The 23,556-nt window shown below is 42.6% G+C and overlaps 1 protein-coding gene, 1 long non-coding RNA gene and 1 pseudogene across 3 annotated transcripts in view; 2 read left to right on the forward strand and 1 right to left on the reverse strand.

Moving 5' to 3' along the window:
- Nucleotides 1-23,556, forward strand: part of LOC126488921 (lymphocyte antigen 75-like) — a 115,433-nt gene that overhangs the window by 55,543 nt on the left and 36,334 nt on the right. Inside the window, 9 exon segments of the mRNA XM_050122792.1 lie at nucleotides 2,923-3,088; nucleotides 4,907-5,074; nucleotides 7,221-7,337; nucleotides 9,535-9,729; nucleotides 10,850-11,076; nucleotides 13,339-13,507; nucleotides 16,343-16,492; nucleotides 19,378-19,500; nucleotides 21,120-21,287. Coding sequence (XP_049978749.1) covers nucleotides 2,923-3,088; nucleotides 4,907-5,074; nucleotides 7,221-7,337; nucleotides 9,535-9,729; nucleotides 10,850-11,076; nucleotides 13,339-13,507; nucleotides 16,343-16,492; nucleotides 19,378-19,500; nucleotides 21,120-21,287 — 1,483 coding nt within the window.
- Nucleotides 1,270-5,014, reverse strand: LOC126488928 (uncharacterized). 2 transcript variants are annotated; one of them, XR_007588818.1, is made up of 3 exons: nucleotides 4,888-5,014; nucleotides 2,499-2,643; nucleotides 1,270-1,606 (listed from the first exon to the last, which is right to left on the reverse strand). It is a non-coding gene; the product is annotated as an uncharacterized lncRNA (long non-coding RNA). The 2 variants fall into 2 exon arrangements; XR_007588819.1 differs by having other exon boundaries at nucleotides 1,270-1,678.
- Nucleotides 16,681-18,792, forward strand: LOC126489326 (40S ribosomal protein S16-like; annotated as a pseudogene).

The raw sequence follows: 23,556 nt of genomic DNA on the forward strand, positions 1-23,556 counted from the left end.
TCCATGGGTGTCTGTTTTTATGCCAGTTGTCTTTGGACACAAAGTGGAAGATTGGGGTCTTCAGAAACCTTCTAGTGGGTATGGCTCACTGAGCGCTTCTTTTTGTTCGTCTTAGTTTGGCCGAGCTAGAATCAGAAGTTGTCAGGTCTCCTCAACCAAGATGAGAAAGGAAGAATTTAAAAGTCTGGTAGGGTTGGGTGTGGAGGAAGTATGGAGAGTTTTCCATCGCTTTCAGAGTTAGCAGAAAGACGTTAAGTCATAGAGGCAAACGAGAGAGCCTTTCTCGGACAAGGTGAAAGGTAAAGACTGTCACCTGAGGCTGTCCTTAGACCTCCACACCCAAGCCATGGCACATATACCAGTGTGTGCACACAAACACACACACACACATCTCACACACACATACACAAACACACACATATCTCACACACATACACAGACACACACACATTATACACAGAGGCATACACATGCAGCATACACACACAGACATACACAGAGACATGCACACATCATACACACATTACATACACGCTGACATGCACATATCATACACACACGTACATGTAAGGTTTAAAATTTTAAGCTATAATAAATTAAAAGAAGGAAAATTAAAATCACTTGTATTAAAATCACTGTTAGCGAAGTGTAATGCCAACACTTGGGAGGCTGAAGCAGGAGGATTGTCATAAATTCAGGGCCAGCCTGGGCTCTAGGATGAGTTCCAGATTAGCCCAAGCTGCTGAGCAAGAGTCTCGCTGTTGAATCAAAAGTCACTCGTACTAAAGTATCGGTAGTCTACCAGTGGGTTAGCATTTTGGTGTGTGTTCTTGAGTTACTGTATTTATGGGTTTATTTTTAAAGCAGTTACATAACTCTCCCCATTTCCCACTTAATGATTTTAGTATTTTTCCTTAGTCTGTTTTCTATCATCTTTATAGTGTGCGTGTGTGCACATGTGCGTGTGTGCACACGTGCGTGTGTGCACATGGTGTGAGAGGGGGGCACACATGTGGAGGTCAGAGGACCACTTTATGCTGTCTTTTCTTTCCTTCCACCTTTGAATGGCTTGCTCGACCAACTGTGCCCTCTTGTGTTTTCAGTCTTGACCTGTGGGTCTCTTCTCCCTTCGCCCTTCATTTTACGTATCCTGTGCGCCTGTTGTCTGTGTGTCTTCACAAGCTGCCTTTAATCTTCGGAACTTGACAGGATAAGAAGATGTAACGGTGTATATTGAAAGCAATTAAAAATTTTATAACAGAAAAGAGATGATGTGAAACTGTTTATTCTAATAACATGACACTACCTAGGAAAGTATAGCGAGAACGGGAGCAGCAGGGAGCCTGAGCTGTGGGGACAGTCGTTTTTATTTACGTCTTTAAAGAAAATAACGTTGACATGAAGTAGAGCATGTTCACCGTATCTCAGGCACAGCAGCTCTGGGTTATATGAAATCCAGAGCAGGTGACAGCAGTGTGTCATTTAAGTATTGGAGACATCCAAAAGCCAGCGGTTGGGACAGAAGGGTGAAGCAAGGCTCAGGACACTGTAGTGAGTATCGGGAAGGAGCAGGGGACCGGGAACAAGTCAGAGAGAGGCGTGGAACCTGGAACGGACAGCAAGGACTGTCAAAGGAGCTAATACCCACAGCCTGCCACTTGATACAATCCTTTGGTATCTAAGGACAAAAAAAAAAAAAAAAATGAACAGGCTTCCCGTGTGTAGCTAAAACAGATTGTTAGCTTAGAAAAACCAAGTTCAGATTAGATCAATGAAAGATTAAATGTTAGAAAGTTTAGGTCTATAGTCTTGATCAGGTAGTTTCACATTCATTACGGACAGGGAGCGCAAGAGGATTTATCTGTGCTGGAAGGAAGCTCCAAAGGCCATTGGCAGGGGCTGGTGGCACAGAGGAAGACTGAGACAGTGTAGGCCAAAGCGTAGGTAAAATCAAGCCCCCATTGGCTTTCCTGATTAACTGATGGAGGATTTGCTAGCAACCAGAGACCCTGGATTTAACCCCTAGCACTACCAAAATAATGAAGCATTTAGTAGCACTAGGTTTGGCTGTTTCCTAGTTTTGAAATAAGGAACCTGTGTGTGACCTTCCCTCAGGCCTCAGAAATGCTTAGCCCTGTCCTGCAGTTGGGCCAGCATTGGTTATTAAGGCCTAGTGCATTATTATTATTATTAAGATTATTAAGGCACAAATGGGAAATGTCATAACTATCCCTCAAACTCCAATGTCAACCACATAAAGCCATTCTCAAGACAGGTGGGTGGTCAGGCCCTGTCAAGCTCTACAGACAAGTGTTTAGAGGCTTCCAGAATGACATAAGTACTGTAAAGGAGGCTGCTTTGCCCCAGAGACCAGTGTAGCAGAGTAAGCTACACTGGCCTGAGTTGAGACTGAGGAAATGAACATTTTACAGTTGGCTAGTCTTGGGTCACAGCCATCTCACAGATCGGGGGCTGGAAACTGGGAGGGTCGGGCTCACACATCAGAAGCTCAGATGTGATTGCACTGCTGCGCACAGCCAGCTTTCTGTCTTCCTAGTATGCCATGTTGCCGCCATTGTTCCCCATGCACGGACTCCGCACTCCGCGTTAGCTTTCTGGCCTCCAACTCACAGTTCTGATGATCTGTGGGTAGCAGAACATGATGGTTAGGACCCCAAAGTCTAGGATCTAAGAACCTGAAGTGGGGTCCTAGCCCTGCACTCACCCTCAGTTCCCTGATTTGTTAAAGGGAGACGAGAGGGACCCTCTTGGATTCAGCAAGCCAATATTTATCAAGCATTTAAAATAGTGCTTAACAAGATATAAAATACAACTGATAATTATCGGACCTCATGGGTTAAAATAATATGGAAGGGATGGTGTGAATATTGTCTCTTTGAAATGGCTTTCTGCCCCTCCTAGGATGAGCTCAACTTTGGCTGGTCAGACGGGAAACATCTTCACTTTAGTAACTGGGCTGTCAACAATGAGAAGCTTGATGACTGTGTGATCTTAGAATCGGACGGGTTCTGGAAGACAGCTGACTGCGATGCTAACCAACCCGGCGCCATTTGCTACTACCCAGGAAGTATGTAGATCTCAAGTGCAGTAGAGTTCTGGGCATTTGGTTTTGCAAAATCTTATTTGGGGATTATAAGGAAATTGCATCCTTTTTAAAAAATTATTTTCACTGCTTTATTGTGTGTATGGGTGTTTTGGCAGTATGTGTGCAGGTGCACCTTGTGCGTGTCTAGTGTCCATGGAAGCCACATTCCAGAACTGGAGTTGCAGGTGTTCTAAGCTGCCGGTAGATGTTGGGAATCTGAACTAGCTCCTCTGGGGAAACAGACACCTCTTAACCCTTGAACCATCTCCCGCTCCATCATGTCAATTTTTTTCCCCAACAAAACTTGGTGCAAACATTTGTACTCAAGAATTATTGATTATAGATTTTTTGTAATTAGTTTTATTTTGGATTTTGTCTTTCTTATATCAGCTGACAATGCTGACTGGCATATAGAGTTCCATTGTCACTCAGCCTCCTCTTACGTCTGTTTTTATTCAAATATATTTACAAAACTAACTCATGGAAACGCTTTCTTAATTCATTCTTAACATTGACAACTAGCATCTTAAACCACGGTTAAAGCTCCCAGGCGTGGTGGCACACACTTTTAATCCCAGCACTCAGGCGTGAAGCAGAAGATGGGCAAAGCCTAGCAAAGCCTGGGCTACAGGCAAACCCCTGTCTCAAAAACAAAGACTCAGCTGATTGTAAGGAGCGGCAACACAGGCGAGGGAGCTTAAGTCACAAGGGCATTCTGACCACCACCTTACGAACAAGCAACAAGCGTAGGTCAGCCATCTGGAGAAGGAGCCTCAGAATCCCTGCACTTGGCACTCTGTGAGTTTGAGGCCAGCCTGGTCCACATAACAAACTCATGGTCTACGGGCCATCCAAAGCGACATGGTAAGATCCTGTCTCAAAAACCAAAAATGAAACAAAGAAAAAAAATCCCGACACCAACAAGAAAACATAAAACCAGGACGTGCCGCGTGCCTGTCCTTTCTGTGTCCCCGTTTTTCCACTCTGCGGGTAGAGGAACAGGGCTGCTCTGCTGCCTTCACTTCTGCCTGTGGCCAAAGGTGAGTTAATGATTTCTGAATCCCACGTTTCCAACTCGCAGGACCGAACAGGCTCAGCCTGAGCTGGCTATGAAATCCCCAGCCCAATCGGGGGCCCACCTTTGTGTGTTTGTGGTAGAAAGTACACATTATTCTCTGAGACAAAGGGATTGGTCACAAAATGGAAGAAAAAAAATGCCCAATAGTCACTATGACATAGTAAATCTTTCTCAATTATTTTGAGTTCTACATTACTATATTTGGATCTTCTAGACTACATGACTTTCATAAAATGAAAAAGATTAAATATTCTAGAGGCCATGTTTTAAAAGATATCTCTAATTTTGCTAAGGGAATAACTATTTCATTAAGTTATCTCATTAGAGTTAGAGCTATCAGTAAGAAGAACCGTGAGAGTGAATCTCACCGTTAAAGTTAGATGCCTATTGTTAATTAATATGTTTATAGAGCTCCCCTGGGAGGATCCTGGCACTTGACATTTGATAATGCAGGAAGAAAGAAACTCCTGTAACCTAAAAACACCTCATTTTTACCATTCCTGCACTCCACAGCAGGGGTAAGAAAATTATGTCAAATAATTCCCTCCCCGCAGAAAGCCAGCATTCTTTATGCTATATCTGAGGGTAAACAGAGCCAGCCTCGCCAGGCTGCTACTTCCTCGCTTCCTGCAAGTCTCCCACAAATCAAATCTAATGACTGTGAACAGGATCTAACATTCACGTCTGAAATTAGATTTCTCACCGCTAACCCTTCTTCCTAGATGAGACGGAAAAGGAGGTCAAACCGTTCAGCAGCATTAAGTGTCCGCCTCCTGTGCAGAACACGCCATGGGTGCCGTTCCAGAACTCCTGCTACAACTTCATGATCACGAAGAATAGACATAAGACAGTCACGCCGAGGGAGGTACACGCCAACTGCCAGACACTGCGTAAGCATCTTCCACTGCCCTCCAGTACTGGGACGTGCTCACTTTGCATGTCAGCCGTTACAAAGATTCCTGAGTAGCTCTGGTGACTGGCTCTCCTGATTTTCACACGAGAGGGCAGAGAACTGGCAGTGGAGCGCCTAGACTGACTGACCTGAACTAGGTCACCCTGTGCAGGCGGGCGTGAAGCCCAGTTACAGCACTCATCAGAACCAAGGTCAAAGGCAACCGACCCTGACCACGTACCACCAGAACTGGAGCAATTCCCAGCTAAACCCTGAGGGTCTGTAACTTCTGAATGATGGAAAGAAAGGAACTATGAACTTTGTGCAGAGTTCCTATGAAAAGTATCAAGTCATTATACCTCAAAGTGTGCTGAGTCTTAAGAGCATGTGTTTTAAGAGAAGTTCTACAAAAAATTTTTTAAAAAATTAAAGATAGAATAAGGGTGGAGAGACACTAGATTGTATACCCTCTGTGTCAGAGTATATCAAGATATACTTTAAGAAATACTGGCATAGAGTATGAACTCACAGAGACGGAGGCAGCATGCATAGAACCCAATGGGGTCCTAGAACTGAAAGGAAAAGTGGACACGCACGCCTACCGCCATCCCTAATCAAAAAGCTATGTCCGATTGATAACTACTTGCAAATGAAACTTTAGTTTTCTTCAAAGGAGTCTGAATCCTACCCCAGTCCCCTGCATAGCAGGAGCTCCCTCTTGGACCCTGGATGAGGTGCAAACCACACCCAAAGACCTGTTTCCCCAGAGAGATCCTTTATTAAGTGGGGAAGAAAGGTTAGGCTGCTTTCTGACTCAGACACCAATTAGCAGCAAATGACCTTGCAGGTGTAATTTTTAAGAGGAGAAAAAGGGGAGGTCTGGGTTAGAATGGGCTACAACGTGGTGGTAGAGGACATGGGACATAAGAGAAGGGGAAAGGGACAAGAGAAAGAGGGCAGGAACGTTTGTCCTGGGGGACAAAGAACTGTCTCTGGATAGAGAGGAGACAGAAGTGGCACCTAGGCAAATGGAGGTTTATAAAGGTAAAATGGAAAACCCCATGTGAGGATGAGGTGTTTAATTTTAATTGGTCATGTTAATTAGATGAGCCAAAGGGGGCTTCCGATTGCTGGATTCCAATACTTTGATAGCTAGACCTTGGTAGTCAGCCTCAGGAGGAGGAAGTGGCCAAATAAATGACCAGTTTTAGGAATATAATCTAATTGTTTTTAGCAAGGCAGAGGGAATAGGGGTGGGGACGAGACCTGCCAGAGCCACCCTGCTTGCGTAGGCTGCTGTCCCTTCAGAGTCTCACTGGGGAAGCGACTCTTAAGGGTAGACTGTGTGCCCAGCAGTGGATGGACAACAGCAAAAAGACTCAGTGGCGTCTTTGGAGGTTTCTTGCCTTATAATGTCATGACAGGGCTTTTTCTCTTTATTCTTTTTTAGTTGTTGCAGATTTTATCTTTTTATTTCTTAGTGTTATTTTGGCCCTACAGGTCTCTTGTGTTTATATATATTATGATCTCTGGTCCTGTGTTTCTCTGGCATTCCTGAACATGTGCATGAGTGGCCCTCTGCATCTATGTCTGCTTCTTGTACCTTTTCTAGGGTTCTTTCCTTTCTGTTTGTTTAAATCTTATTATGGCTTATTTTATTCTTACCCCCTAGATGCCTGTTTGTTTTCTAATGAGAGACAGAAAATGTGGTAAATCCAGGTGGGAGGGGTGGTGGAGAGGAACTGGGGAAGTAGAGGGAGGGGCACCACAATTGGAATATATTGTATGAAGAAAAAAATTAATCTATTTTCAATAATTAAAACTATACTAAAGAAGCATTATTACAGGGTAGTCTTTAACAGCATCCCATTAATATTGTGTGGATTTGTGCCTTTAGAAAGTGACCTTTAAATGAAGGCAAAGAGAAGTGGGCATCTTAGGTTCTCAGCTCCCAGATCCCTGTGTCCTGTGGGGGCCAGATGGACATCGGAATGTGTGAACACTGCACAGCCTGCCACTATAGCTAGCTGATGGCCAGTTCAGAGCAGCTGCGTCTGGGAAGTAGGACTCCCTGACTCTTTCAAGGGAAGACAAAGTATTCTGTACAAAGTAAATGCTAAAATTGGCCTTTTTTGTTTTGACAGATTCAAAAGCCCAGATTCTGAGTATTCGGAATGAAGAGGAGAACGACTTTGTGGTTGAGCAGCTTCTGTACTTCAATTATATGGCTTCCTGGGTCATGCTAGGGATAACCTATGAAAGTAAGTGGAGACTGTGGCTTTGTCACAGTGTAACAGCCCTAGCTGTCCTAGAACTCTGTAGACTAAGCTGGGCCTTGAACTCAAAGAGCTCCAACTGCCTCTGCCTCCCAAGTACTGGAATTAAAGGTGTGCACCACCGTCGTCCAACTAGAAATGCAATTCTTTAAAGAACATCTTTATTAATGCACCAGTATGTGTTATGTATTTAACATGGGGTGTAATAATACCATGAAGGTTTTTGTGTCTCTGCTCTGCCACCACGCACACTCTTACCCCAATCTTAGATTTAAATGGTAGAGAGTAATTTTCCATCTCCACCCTTCCTTCTGGCAACTCAAGACTAATTAAAAATAACCACATTTCCATATATATCCCCAGTTTGCACTCCCGTTATAACTATAACTATGTGGAAAAAACAAACACAAGACACATTTTTAATGATGCTGCCCCTTTGGGTTTATAGCATTACCTTGGATATAGTAAGCAGCAGAAGGATAAGGTTCTTAGTCTAAGAGTGGGGAAGGATATTTGAAATTTGGATTAAACACCATGTCTCCAAAATACCACTGATACGAACAAACCCTAAAACCTGTGTCTCATAGAGAGTAAATAGACCAGTGTAGAAGGAAAATCAGAGGTATCCCGAAGTTCGCGGAGGTCTTGCAGTTAGGGAGGGAAATCCGTCTGTAGGCATGTCATGGAGGAGTCTGGCGTTTCTTCTCGTCTCTACCCGAGCAGTAGTCATGGCTCCTGAGCTCAGGAAAGAGGAAAGAGAAGAATCCAGATGGGACGCAGTGATAGAGTTGCATTAGAGCAAGCATGGAAGCAATACAGCTGTGAGAAAAAGCAGCTCCAGGCCTGATCCCAGCAGGCCAAGCGCTCTGTTTCTCCTCTCCTTGTTAGGTTCTCTCTTGTGCTTCCCCTAGAGCGCACACTTCCAGGGAATGTCTGTGCTTTTCCAAGAAGACCATTTTACCCAGAGTTCAGTCTGTATAAGTAGATATGTAAGATGTGAGAAACTGTATAAAAGTATAAGCACTCCTAAAATTGAAAAGTTTTCTAGGGGAAAGGGTCAGGGCACTCAGTGCATGCTCCCCTGGAAATGGTGGAACGGTGTGGAGGACACCAAACTCAGGCACACATATTTGAATCGTACCCGCTGGGAATGGAATGCATAGAACATGAAAACAGAAAGGGACTGGGGAGAGAAAGCACAAGAGTGATGCAGGGGAACAGAATATATCAAGATGCCATAAAATGAAGCCTTTGCCTTTGTCTAGAAATTTAGTAAAATTAAGTTATACCCTCTTACATAGTTTGTCATAGTATTATCAATAGCAACAATTTTTTTTTATTTTAATTGGTTTTTTGAGACAGGGTTTCTCTGTGTACCACTGGCTATCCTAGAACTCACTCTGTAGATCAGGCTGGCCTCGAACTCACAGAGATCCCCGTGCCTCCCGCGTGCTGGGATTAAAGATATGCACCACCACCACCTGACTGAGTTAGTTTTTTATTGCGTTAACAGCAAGGAGCTCACATTCATAATTTTGTGTGTTAGTATCCAACTATTTAGCACAGTTTGTTGAGAAACTTGATCTCCACATTGAAATGAAGCGTGTTAAAACCTTTCATTCACGAGTATGCACAGTTGTGTCCAGAGGAAATAATTTCTTTCACTAATTTTATAAGATATCAATAATTTTTTAAAAAATAAAATAGTTATTATTGTTTATGTTGCAGTTGAAAGGAGAATGGATGGTTGATGAAAAGAGACAAATAAGCTACTAAAGAGGGGAATTCTAGCTTGGTGGTGATAGTGCACGCCTTTAAACCCAGCGCTCAGGAGGCAGAGGCAGGCAGATCTCTGTGAGTTCGAGACCAGCCTGGTTTACAGAGCAAATTTCAGGACAGCCAGAGCTACACAAAGAAACCTTAACTCCGAAGCCCTCCCAAAAAAGAAGAAGTGGCATTCCAGTTAATTTTTTTTTCATATTTATAATTTACATTTTCAAGTTAAAAACCAAGCATGATTTCCTGTTACAATTAGAAGACATTTTTTTTTAAAGGTACCATTAACCTGACAGTCTTTTAGAAGGTAAGGAATGGAGGAAATATTTCAGTAGTCTGAAATACTAACATTGAAACTGAAATCTTGATTTAACTCTAAGTCTAGAAACATGTGTTTCTTTCCTAGACAACTCTTTGATGTGGTTTGATAAGACCACATTGTCGTATGCACACTGGAGAGCGGGAAGACCAGCTGTGAAAAACGACCAATTTTTGGCCGGTCTGAGTACTGATGGCTTCTGGGATATTCAGTCCTTCAATGTGATCGAGGAAACGCTTCGTTTTTACCAACACAGTATTTCTGCTTGTAAAATTGAAATGGGTAAGAGTCGTAGTCGCTTCTCTATTTCTAATGGTAGAACAGCCTGACAAGGCAACTTACGGGAGAAGGGGTTTGTTTGGGCTTGTGGTTCTCAGGGGGGGATATGGTCTGTTGTGGTGGGCAAGACATGGCAGCAGGCAGGGAGGGCATAATAGCCAGAACAAGAGGCCAGCTGGTCACACTGCCACACACTGGTGAAACTGCAGGGATGCAGGAAGTAGAGCAGGGCGGTCAAGTCTCAAGGCCCACCCCAGTGAGCCACTTCTTCCAGAGAGGCTCTGCCTCCTGAAGGCTCTGCCATGTCCCCAGTGTCATCAGCCTGGGACATTTCATATTCAAACCACAACAGTAAGCGAGAGAAGTGTGGTCTCACCCCAGGGAAATAGGGTGTAAAGACATTAGTTCCACTAGCGAGACTCATGCCTGTCTGGAGAGCTAGCTTCCGTGACAGCCCACACGTGGAACCACAGGAACTGGCAGAGGAGAGCAAAGTCCTGGCCCTTGGAGTCCTGGTCACCAACTCTAGAAGGGAACCCTTGCTGCTGAGACAGCACTAACTCTTTTATCCTTGTAGGAAGCCTTAGATTATTTGGTAAACGGAAAGCTCAATCAGAATTAGGAGGTGGCAGTTGACTGAGTCTTGAAAGAGGGACTGAACTTTTTTAAAAAAGAATGTTGGCATAGAATTTGACATTCCAGGCAAAACACATGTCTTTCAATCTTGTCTATTACTTACATAAGCCTATTTTGAAATGTAAATTTGTGTGTAAATTATTATCAGCTTGAAGATTGAGTAGTAACAGCCTGCTCTGGTAAGCCGAGTGCTTACCAGATGTGGGGCCCTATGTCCCCTACACTGCAGACCTGAATTTTTGTCCATCTTTCCGACTCCCAGAGTCCCTTACAGTCGTCAGTCTCACTTGGTTAATCATTTTGCCATCATGTCACAACAGCTGGGGTGTGTGTGTGTGTGTGTGTGTGTGTGTGTGTGTGATTTAAGAGCCTTATATGTGCTGTGGAAATAGGAAAAACAAAGTTTATATTTGACCTGTTATTTTGTCTAAAGTAATGCATTTGAAACTATTTAAACTTAGCGGCCCTTTTGTTTTCGGTGTTACAGTCGACTACAAGCAAGAGCACAATAGTACCCTGCCAGAGGTCATCACGTATGAGGATGGTATCTATAATGTTATTCAGAAAAAGGTGACATGGTACCAAGCGTTGAACATGTGCTCTCAAAGTGGGGGGCATTTAGCAAGTGTTCACAACCTAGACGAGCAGCTCTTCCTGGAAGACATTGTGAACCGTGATGGATTCCCTCTCTGGGTTGGGCTCTCGAGTCATGATGTAAGTCTCACTCTGTTTCCAGAAATTTTTAAAAGCTGTGACTTTGAAAATCGGAGATTTTTAGCATAAGATATTAACTCAAAATATAATATCTGTTTAACTCCTGGTTGTTTCTTACCACGCTGTAAAAGCGTGGAATAAATAAAATTGTAAAGTGCAAATATCCAGTGTCGGGGACCAGCCTCGACAAAAATACCTCTTGCCAGGGTAGAGGCATGGGGATTTTGAAATATAGTAAAGAATATGAAGATGTGAATGAAAATAATAAAAAAGAGAAACTATAGGATAGTATCGGGAGGGAATTCTAGAGAGTACTGAAATTTGCCTGCATTTATTTTTTTTAAATATTTATTTATTTATTATGTATACAATATTCTGTCTGTGTGTGTCTGCAGATCAGAAGAGGGCAGCAGCTCTCGTTACAGATGGTTGTGAGCCACCATGTGGTTGCCGAAATTGAACTCATGACCTTTGGAAGAGCAGGCAATGCTCTTAACCACTGACCCACCTCTCCAGCCCCCTGCATTTAATTTTCAATCGCTTTAAATAGCCCTAACCCCAAAAGGCAGGAGTAAGACAAAAAACTACATTAACATTATACAAGGAAATAAACAGACCAATTGAAAGTTGTGGGCTACAACCATAGTTAAACATCCTGTAGTTCTAACAAGTCACACTCACATCCTAGACCAAAACATTCTATAGGCAAACCACTCCCTGGGTGGAAACCAAAGTTATCTCCTTAATGGAAATGGACCCTCAGATGGATCTTTAGACTCTTGCTTCAGGTAGGAACACATCTCCTTCCCTATTCCTGGAGTACAAGGTTTGGCTGTTAGCCACACCTGTTGACAATAACCTTGAGAGAGCAGAACTGTCTGGTTGCTGACTAGGTGAGACCTTTGTCTCAATAACCTTGAAGCACAATAACCCTGAAGGAATTAGAGATAAGTCAACTTGGAAATATTTTTGGGCCCCCACAGTCCAGGCCGACCCAAGGGTTCTGTGGGTTAATAACTCAACAAATTCTTGTAGTCTTTTGGTTTGGAGTTCTTTCTGTTGTGGGTGTAGTGATCAAGCCCCTGTGTTCCACATCTGAACTCCATCCTTGGTCCCTGGAGCTTGTTTGGGAAGGACCAGTTGGAAAACTCCTATGAAGTAAATGACATAGAATGAGAAAAGCCTTTCAGTATTGATGCACATCTGTCACGGGAGTGAATGAATTATCTACCATTTGCAATCCTATCTCCTCATTGTAAAATCACCTAGTAATATTTTCTTTTATATTTTAACGCAAAAATACATATAGCCAGCAACCACAATTCTTAATATGGTCCAGACCTCTTGGGTTTGAAAGGGAGGACACAGGAGGCATTGGAGATGGTATGGGCAGGGGTGGAAATAATGTAAATACAGCACTTAATTGTGAAATTCTCAAAAAAAAAAAAAAGATTAAAGAAGATTAGTATATTGAGATCACATCTTTGGTACCATCATTTGAATCCTATATCTCTACGCATGTGCCTCTAATAATGTCTGGCATACAAAAATAGCCATCCATTAAGAGTTGTAGGCCCCATTAAATAATATTTTGAGAAGAATGGAGAAAAAAATGAAAGAAAGAAAGAGGGAGAAAAGGTGCAGTAAGATTATGGATTAAAAAAAGATTATGGATTCAAGCAAAGGCTGAAAATAGTCTCCTCGTGTCTAGCTCCTTGGGGAGAGCTGCCTTTTCTAGCCTCTGCTGTATGATGGCCTCTGCAATGTTGCCAGACACAAACCACAAAGCTATGGTGCTCAGAAAACAGCTTTGGAGACCAGGGTAAAGCTCAGTGGTGAAGTACTTGCCCAGCGTGTGTGAGCTCTCTAGGTTCACTTCCCAGCACCACTAACAATGAAAAGAATAGCAGGAGAAAAATTTCAGAGCAACACAGTGGTCGGAGTCTAAATCCTGAATTATGGTAAAGAGGTAAATGGAAGCTATTTGCAAGTGTTCTCCTAAATCCAGTCTTCAAGCGAGTCAGTCCAGAGACAGAACATAATGACTCTGCTTCTAAATTTAAAGTGCTGCTTACATTCTGTCAGAGCAAATGCTCTAAATTCCCGGATCAAAAGCAAATCTCTGGCATTGTAGCTAGGCCTAAACTTACAGTATTTATAAGAAAATCATTATCACTCGTGTCTTACCATGCATGCGTTCTTCTTATATTCTTTCTGAAGTCACACGCCTGAGCTCAGGGTCTCCATTCTGTTCTTAAACAGGGAAGCGAATCAAGCTTCGAATGGGCCGATGGCAGTGCCTTTGACTACATCCCATGGAAAACCCAAGGGTCTCCTGGAAACTGTCTCATCCTAAATCCGAAAGGAATCTGGAAACATGAAAAGTGCCTGTCTATTAAGGATGGTGCTATTTGTTACAAGCCTACAAAATGTAAGACTTGATTGTGAGCAACTGTGTATTTATTAGGATTTGATATGAATGTACACACATCATTACTCAATGAACATTTTTATAGGTTTTAAATAAGGCTTACCTGCAAATTCTATAAAAAAAAAAACACTTTCTGATATTTTGTGAATGGATGTATAATTGGTGGATCTGTCAGGGAATTTGTTCCCAAGGAGATTCATCATTCTATTGCTACATTTTCCTTTAGAATCTGAAGATTCTTGCTTCACATAGAAATGGATCTCAAGGGCTGTGGTGTTCCCTTAATCTCATCATCAAAAGCCAGCTTCTCAGACATAGGGGGAAAGGAAATGTTAAGGAAAAGTGTTGGGATATATGTATAAAGCGCACAGAGACAGAAAAAAAATCCAAGAAAAGAGACGTCACAGGGTGGGGAATGGCCGTTCAAAATGCAAACAAAGGATTATTGTATGACCCAGCAAGTCCACATCCAGGGTTAGACTAAAAACAGATACTCAAACTGATATTTGTACAGCCACCTTCATAGCCGCATGATTCATAACAGCCAAAGGCAGAGAGGACCCAGGCATCTTCCAATAAATGAGTGGCTAAGTAAAATGTATGTGTGTAAAAATGTGTATAAATATGCATATGTAAAACACACACAGGAGTACACTTAACCTTAGAAAGGAAGGAAATGCTAACATATGGCCAGATCTTGAAGACAATATGCTAAGCAAAATAAGCTGGTGATAAAAAGGAAAATTCTATGTAATTTTTCTTATATGAAGCACCGCCAATCCCCAAGCTCACATAGCAGGACGTCTAAGGCTGGTCTCTCAGGATATAGAGAGGGTGAGGTCTAGACAGGTACTGGGTACAGAGTGTCAGTTTGGCAAGATGAAAATGTTCTGCAGGTGGGGAGTAGTGATTGCTGTGCCATGAGTTAGGCTTATACCACTGAAGTGTACACTGAACCGTGAGGAAGATGATGGTGTGTGTGCTGGTACTGTACACATGTAACCTAGCACTCAAGAGGAAAAAAGTGAGCTCAGAGCCTGTCAGGGCTGCGTAGTGTGCTCTAGGGTAGCCTCAAGCTAGAGAAACAAAACCCTGTTTCAAAATAAAACAGAAAACAAAGTTAAAGCGATGGTATATGTCATGTATGTTTTCCTGGTAGGATGAAAAATGGGTCCAGAGGCTGTACACGGGAGCTAACTTCGTAGGCCATTTACCTAGCATACAGAGGGCACAGGTCCTGTCCCAGCTCTCATAAGCTGGACCTGCTGATGCGTGCCTTATAATTCAACTCCTTGGGAGCTGGATGAGAAGTTCAAACTCATCTTGAACCAACCTGAGCTATATGAGATAACGTTTCAAAATCCATTAGATAATGTTCTATCCCTGACCAGGAACCCAGCAGGGCTGGAATGTAGATCAGGGTTTAAGTGCTTGCCTAGCACTTGAGAGACCCTGTATTAGATTCTCAGTGTCAAACAACAAGAAAAAAGACAACAAAGAACTTATCACGATGCAAGCCCTTAAAAAAAAAATAACCAAGCATTGGAAACACAACTTCATAAAGATCAGGAAGGAAAGGAATATCGGCAACACAAGGCAGCCCAGCTGCAGATAGTTCTAGATGTTAAGAGGCCATATGCCCTGTGGTGCTGATGGGTGAACATCTACTAAAGCACCACACAGCTGTGACCACAAACACAGGGCAATACCCCTTTGGCCCATCAGCTACTTCCACAAAGTGGTAAAGGCACGAATTTGCTGGTCACAGCTCTGTCCTTCCACCAGTGAGGAATTTATGAGGATTTTAACAGTCGTGTTCATTCAGTCAGCAGCAGTTCAGAAACTCACCCACTCCTCCAGCCGTTGAACTGACTGGCTGGGGAGTACGGTTGGGGGTCAGAAGTGCTCAAATAGGACGGCTAAGACAAACAACTGAAATTGGAAAGGATTGGTCCTGCCTCCTGTCAGAAGACAGAAGCAGAAGGGACGAGTCAACACAAGGTTCTTGATAAAGGAAATGGCAGAAGCCATTTTTTTTTTCTGGAATCACAAAAGCCACAAATAAGAAAAGTTCTCCCTCCCCACCCACCCCTGTGACCTGCAGAACCCACAGGGAGAGTTTAAGGGGGCACAGAAAACACGGTGAAGCTGAAGTCAGGACTGAGCTCACCACCTGGGACAAGGCCAGAAATTTGACTCAGATGAGCCCTGTTGAGCCTCTTTCCAGCTCTGTGCTCTTGGAAGGGAATTACTCACGAGCTCCAAGGGGCCCAACCTTCCTCCATGGGCTTCTAGCATTACTCAGCACAGCTGAGACACCAACAAAACAGGGTAAGGAGAAACCAGAAGAACTTTTAAGAGCTTGAAAAGATAACATCTTTGCTTTGAAAGAGATTGACAAATTGCCAATTTTTTTTTTTACCTGTGGCTGCAATTTTTAAAGTCAACCTTTAAATGTTGGTTTCCATTTTCACAATAAAAGGAAAGCCAAGGGAACAAAATTTAATTATTGGTTCAGAGTTCTGACAGGCCTGCCAAAGCCTGTTTTCTTCCTTTCCCAGTTTGTCTGTCCGCTTGTACTAAGTTAGTTAAACTCCATCCTCAGGGAGAAGTGTTTACCTCATCTACCAAGGAGGTTTGGAAATGGCATTCCAAACAGCTAGCCAGAAAGTATCTGTAGAATCCAGACGGTGGCTTTAGCTGGTGTATGGATTGTATGTATGGACTGTATGTATTGAGTTCCAGGACGCTTATCCAAACATTGAATGAGATTTGAGGGAAATACTGACCTTCCTCTGTGTGTTATGACAGCTGTATCTAACATTTTTTCCACAGCTAAAGAGCTGTCCCGACGTGCAGACTCATCAAAATGTCCAGTGGCCAAAAGGAATGGCTCCCAGTGGGTCCAGTACGGGGACCACTGTTACTCGGCGGAGCAGGCACTGTACAGCTTCTCCGAGGCCAAACAATTATGTCAGGAACTCGGTAAGTTAAAAATTCACTTGGTTTCTTTTGAATAATTTAGCTCTTCACAATTTCTTTCTCAAGGAAATAAAGGGGGAAATTACTATATTTTAGACAGTGTTTTAAAAGCATTTTTGTTTTATAGTAGCATTATCGCCATATTGTCCAGTAGTAGGGAAATAGTTAAGTATTTTATGCATATGAGCGCAATGGAGTATTGCATCGTGATTAATACTGATTGCTGTACAGTGAGGACATGGCTCATTTAGCATATCCACACTCACGCCTGGGCCTGAGCCCCAGGACCACGTGTACTGGCGGCGCATGCTTATAATACCCATACCTATGAGGTCTGAGAATCAGAAATTAAAAGTCATCCACAGCAACATAGTTCTAGGCCAGCCTGGACCAGGTGGTTCACATACATGTAGGGGAAGGTTTAAAAATAAATAAAGGCAGACCCTGAAAATGAGCCAGGGCGGCCCTGAGCTTTCCTTTTCCGGTGGCAGCGCCGGGCTGTGAGGAGCTCATACTTGCCCCTCCGCTCCGCAGGGCCAGCTGCAGTCTGTGCAGGCCTTCAGACACAAGCAGCACAGCCAGGGCACACTGCAGAAGGGGGAACGGGCTCGTCTAGGTGACCGGACATCCCCTGGAGACGATCGAGCCACGCACGCTGCAGTACAAGTTCCTGGACCCCGTTCTGCTTCGGGGCAAGGAGTTGATGTGGATATTTGGGTCCGTGTGAAGGGTCATGTGGCCCAAATTTATGCTATCCGACAGTCCATCTCCAAAGCCCTGGTGGCTTATTACCAGAAGTATGTGGATGAGGCCTCCAAGAAAGAGAGCAAAGATACCCTCGTTCAGTGTGCTTGGACCCTGCTTGTGGCAGACCCGCCTAGTGATAAGCCTATCTCAAGGATCAGGGCTTCCCTTTATAATAAACATCCTAGGATTTTAGTGTTAAAACTAAATAGTCAGGTGGTAGTGGCGTGCACCCCCAACACTCAGGAGGCAGGTGGGTCTTTATGAGTTCGAGGCCACCCTGGTCTACAGAGTTCCAAAATAGCCAGGGCTACACAGAAAAACCCTGTCTCAAAAACAAATAAATAAACATCAAAATGAGAGTAAGCATATTGAAAGTAAAAATAGAAAAAAGTGAAAATGCTAAGTGATCTATTAATATCAAGTAGCAGTGATAAGGAATGAAACCGTTTTAAATATACTTCAAGACACTTAGAAAAGGAGGTTAAAGAGCAAAATATAATTGACTCTGTAACCTATTACTTGGTTTTTAATAGTAAGCTGATACTGACGAGGGTAATAAAACCAACTGAGCATAAGTTGTCCATCCATTCTGAATAGGATTGTCCCACTTCCTCAGAACCTAAATAAGGGACAGGACTTTAGTCTGCATATTTAGTCATTTCAGGAAAAAAAAAAAACAAACAGCATTGATTAACTGCCTCCCAGTCATTGCCTCCAATCAGAATGTAAAATGACTTCTAAGAAAGCCACCTATGGTATTTCAAAAATCAGAACGATTTCATTTCATCCTCGGGGCACTGTGTACCCAGGCAGATGGCATATAGCTCATTTATTTTGCTAACTATTGTGGAGGCAGTTGGCTGGTTAGGAAACATTTTAGTCACTGCTTAACTACATAACAGGAACGTTGTGTGGGAACCTTAGTAAGCTCCACATGTCTAAACATGATGAGAACTATTATAAGACAGATCTATGCATTTACATATGTGTCTGTGCCTCTTCCTCCACGGGGAAAATGAGAACATTGGCTGTACATGTAGCGTGTGGGCAGGTAAGATGTTTAAGCTCTTGAGGCAGGCAGGCTGAGTTCATTTCCCGACTCTCGGCCGAGTAGGCTCACTGACACCGCAGAAGTTACAGAATGGTTTCTCTTCTCATCTAACCAGTGAGAATGGAAACCTGGGAGTCTGGGACGCTTGGGGGCATCATAGGAATGACATAAAGTGTGCACACGTAGCCCAGAACCCTGAAAACGGTCAACTCAGAAACATTCTTTTTTTTCAAAGGTTTCGATCACCTTTTTAAGTTCTCGAGCGGCTGACTCTGAAAGCCCAGAGAAATTACTGCATCTTCTTGACTCTAAGCTTCCTGCCCTGTAAAAGATGATAATACCTTTGATATTATCTCCTGACTGCATGGTGTTAAACACAGTCAATGCAGGGGCGAAGACTTTCTTCCCTTTTAGGATGAATTTCCTAGCCTACTAATTATTTATTTCTATTCTATTTGACGTAACTTTTAACACTATTTTCTGTATGTGTTTAGAAACATACTAAGCTTAAAGAATATTCACTTCTTCACCCCCATGTCATCTTTATGAGGGTTGTGACCAACCACATTTCTGTGGGCGATACGGTGGAAGGAGGGTGGGTGCTCCCTCAGGTCACAAGCCAGGCTTCTTTGAATTCTTTTTCGAGCATAAGCAAGTTTAAATCCAAGCTACACAAAAATACTTTTTGAGGTGAGACTTAGAAATATACAGGTAGCATATACTCGTACAGCCACAAGCTCCAGTTATTACAGCCAGCTGCTCAAACACAAGGGTCTCGCTGATTTGGCACTTCCAGAACCAAAAAACATTGCCAGATACATGCTTTCAAAATTATGAAATTTCTTTATGCAGATTTTGAATTTAAAAATATTTCTGATTTCTTTGGAACTATTATTTGTGGAAGTACCTTCAATTTTTGCCGTCAATGCCAAAAGTTTAAAGAGAGTCTCTGAATGAAGCTTAAATTTCTCACTAGTCTTGTTCACAATAAATACTATTTTTTTCTCCAAATGGGCTAGTTCAGAATAAAACCCTTGCTTTACATGGTTCACATGGAGTTAATTAGATACAATTTGTTTCCTTTCAACAGATCATTCTGCAACTGTTGTCACGATAGCAGATGAAAATGAGAATAAATTCGTGAGCAGGTTGATGAGGGAGAATTATAATATAACTATGAGAGTTTGGCTTGGACTGTCTCAGCATTCACTCGGTAAGTGACGTGTGTGTGTGTGTGTGTGTGTGTGTGTGTGTGTGTGTGTGTATGCACGCGCACGCGCAATGTCCTAAAGTTGGGCATAGTGGCCCATGCCTGTTTTCCAACACTCCAAACAGTTTCACCATAGTTCAAAATTAAGTCTTATGAGTCTATTTTTTCCAATAAGCTCAGTTAAATCTAACAGGAGTTTGTGGCAGAATTTTTCAGTAAAGAACAGATACAGGGTTTGAACGATGAAGCTGGAATTGATAAAAAATGAATTAAGTGTAAAAATTTGGTAATCTGTTTCAAACTTTATACAAAATTGACTATTAAATAATTAAAATAAATGTCAGCTCTAAAGTATCAAGCCATTTTCAAAAAATGAATGGATTCAATATTAGCTGTCTAAATGAATTATTAATGGTGTGTACACACTTATCATACGCTGAAAAACAATAATGGGCTGGGGTGATCCTGAGCCCTCACGGTCCCTAAATGTATTTATCGCAAGCAAGCATTCTGTACCTTTATCTGAACACATGTTTGGGTGTCTAAGAGAAATAAACGGCTTAGTGGCTAAGAGCACTTGCGGCCTTCCAGAGGTCCCTAGGATTTTCTCCAGTACCCACGTCAGTTGGCTCACAACTGTCTGTGACTCCAGCGCCTGGGGGAGCAGCATCCACAGACGCTGCACTCGCATTATAGAAACACACACCTACACATAATTTAAAAGAATAAAAGTGCATCATTTTAGAAAGGAAGACCTTCTGTTAGTGGCCACATCTACTACTAAGGCTTAAAGGCCTTTGCTAATTTTTAATGAATTTAATTGGGTGTATCCTTGTTCATTGTGTGTGTGTGTGTGTGTGTGTGTGTGTGTGTGTGTGTGTATATATATAAATGGGTATACATTTGTGTGGCAGCTAGAGGTCACTGTCAGGTAGCTTCCGGAATTTCTCTCCACCTTATTTATGTTCATATGCACACATGTCCATATGTGCATGCACATATGTATGCATGTGTGTGTAGGTCAGAGGACAACATAGGATATCTTTCTCAGTTGCTCCCCTGCCTTATCATTTGAGATAGAATTTTTCACTGAGCCTAGTGCTCACGTATACAACTAGAATGACTGGCGAACAAAGCCCAGGGGTCCTGTCTGTACCTCACCACTGACTGGGTTTATAGGCGTGTGCCGCGGTGTCTGGTTTCTTTACGTGGTGTCTAAGGGCTCAGACTCATGTTCTTGTGCTCTCCTGGCAAACACTCCACTGAATGAGCCATCTCTACAACCTGTGAGCTTTAGTTTTAAACAATAGCATCATATAAAACAACACCATAGGGCTGGAGAGATGGCTCAGCAGTTAAGAGCACCGGCTACTCTTCCAGAGGTCCTAAGTTCAGTTCCTAGCAACCACTTGGTGGATCACAACCATCTATAATAAGCTCTAACGCCCTTTTCTGGCATGCAGGCATACATGTAGACCACTCATACATTTAAAAGTAATTAATTAATTGATTAATTAAACTACACCATGCTAAGAAAACGAGTTATTTCAACCTCAAGCTTTTTTTTTAAAGCTTTGCAATTAGTAGCCACAAATATAATTACATTGATTATCCTTCTTTAGATCAGTCTTGGAACTGGCTAGATGGATTAGATGTGACATTTGTCAAATGGGAAAATAAAAGCAACAACGATGATGGAAAATGTAGCATTTTAATAGCTTCAAATGAAACCTGGAAAAAAGTCGAATGTTCCCGTGGTTATGCAAGAGTTGTCTGCAAAGTTCCTCTGAGTAAGTATGCAACCTGTCCTTAAGGGAATAGTGAGCAGAACAGGCTAAGGAATAAATACAGGGATGTTCTTGTAGCTCAGTGGGAGAGCCCTCACTTAGTGCTGCCAATGAGTAAATAAATAAATAAACAGCCCATCTATGTACTTGGGTTTTTTTTCCCGCATAATTTTAAGTATTTATAAAGCATATCTCAAATATCATTAAATCACAGAGATTTTATATAAATATATAATACATCTAGAATTCCAAAATAAAACTATTAACCTAAATTCTATATAAGTCTCTCCTAACTAAAAATGGAAACTGCCCTAGAATTGGGGAGGAAATTCCTCTGAGTATGTCCTCGCCATGTACTTTCTTCTCTATTTTCCCCGTGTAAAGGCTTGAAGGTCTGCTTTTGTTTTGTTTTGTTAGTGTTTTAGTTACTGCTGGTTTCCTGTTGCTGCTTACAGAAGCAGCTTCTGGAAGAAAGGCTTTCTTTTGGCTTGAGCAGGAGGATAGAACCCCAATGCTGGGAAAGGCATTGGTAACAGGCAGGCGTGGCAGGGGGGAGCAGGAAGTTTGGCTGATTCCATTGCCATCCACACACGGGGAGGCAAAGAGAGCAAGCGGGAATGGGGCAGGGCTGTAAACCCTCAAGCCTTCCCGCTGTGGCGTACTTCCTCCAGCTAGGCATACTTCCTCCAGCTAGGCACCACCTACTAAAGGTTCATAACTTCCCCAAACAGGAGGACAAACTGGGACCAGGCATCCCAATTCATGAGCCTTTTGGAAATATTTCTCCTTCAAACGACCATAGCTAGTTTGCGTCTTTCTCTGGTCGCATAAAACTTTAATAATAAATTTTATTTTATTTTATTTTGTTGTTTTAGAATTTTTTTTTCCAAGACAGGTTCTCACTATGTAGCCTTGTCTGTCCTGGAATCTCACTGTGGAGGCCAGGCTGCCGTCAAACTCACCTGCCTCTGCCTACCAAGGGTGGGGATTAAAGGCTTGTGCCACTACACCTGGCCAAAAAGAATTTTAAGACCATCTAAAACTAGATCTAACTACTTAAAGTGCTCATGGTAGCTGTATAAAACTGAGACTTGAAGTTTAGTTTGTCATGAATTGATATATAAAAGAACCATAAAAATATTATTGAGCTTCATTTATGGAGAAAAGGCTCTAAACCTTACATTAACATTCTAAAACTGCTGGCATAGGCTTTCCATGTGGGTGTTTTAAATATTAAAGGTAGAACTCCAGTTGCAATAAATGGTATATGTTTATACATGCATTGATGTGCGCCACCCTCCTTTGCATGTTTTGCATGCTGACATGCACCTGAACAAGGCAGACCAGCTCATGTCATCACAGACTGTCCAGTTCCATGAGGAAGATGGATTGGTGACAAACAAGACAAGATTTTTGGTTTTTGTTTTTCAAGAAATACAAAGAGAGAGAAATAACAAATAGTTAGAAACTCTGTGTGCTGAAAACTAGGCGGGTGGTTATTATATTTCTAGGAAGGGGTCTCTAGTGGAGGCGCTGAGGGCGAGCTCAGGAAGGTGAAACCAACAAGTTCAGGAGCCAGGCACAGCAGAGAGGAACCAGGCGGAGCGAATCCAATAGTAGAAGGAGTGCTGAAGCTCAAGGAAGAGCGGGATGCTAGGCAGACAGACCCTTCTTAGGGCTTCCTAGGGCTGCAAGCAATGGTCCGGGGTCCCTGGCTCTTTGCAGTTTGCATTTCAGGAAGCTACTAGAGCTTTTGTGGGGAGAGGGGACAGCACTGGTATGATAAAAACGTCAGTTCTGATCTTGACCATTTTGAGTTTGGGATATGGAAATCTATATGGGAACATCCAGTCTGCAGCTGAATACATGAGGGAGATGGATTGGCAGCTTAAGGATGAGCGAGTGGTAAGGATGTAGTTTGGAGGGGAGCTTGCCTTAGCATGTGCAAAGCCCTGACATCCACCCCATAAGAAAAGGGAGGGTAGAAAGTGCAATCATACACGTTAAGCTGTTCTCCTAAGGAGGGTGTTGAGTAAAAGGAAATAATGGCAAGTCTTTAATTTCTTTGGGAGAAAAATCTTGCAGCAATGAAAAGAATTTTTGATGTAAAGAAAATCATTTACGCTGAACATAGAGGACAATGAGGACTACTGAGACCTCAAGAACAATGGCAATGGGTTTTTGATCCTACTGCACGTATTGGCTTTGTGGGAGTCTAGGCAGTTTGGATGCTCACCTTACTAGACCTGGATGGAGGTGGGTGGTCCTTGGA

This window comes from Alexandromys fortis, unplaced genomic scaffold (genome assembly GCF_014885135.2).
Source record: "Alexandromys fortis isolate MF-2015 unplaced genomic scaffold, M_Fortis_MF-2015_v1.1 scaffold_8_9099976_23576923, whole genome shotgun sequence".
In the NCBI taxonomy this organism is placed as follows: Eukaryota; Metazoa; Chordata; class Mammalia; order Rodentia; family Cricetidae; genus Alexandromys; species Alexandromys fortis.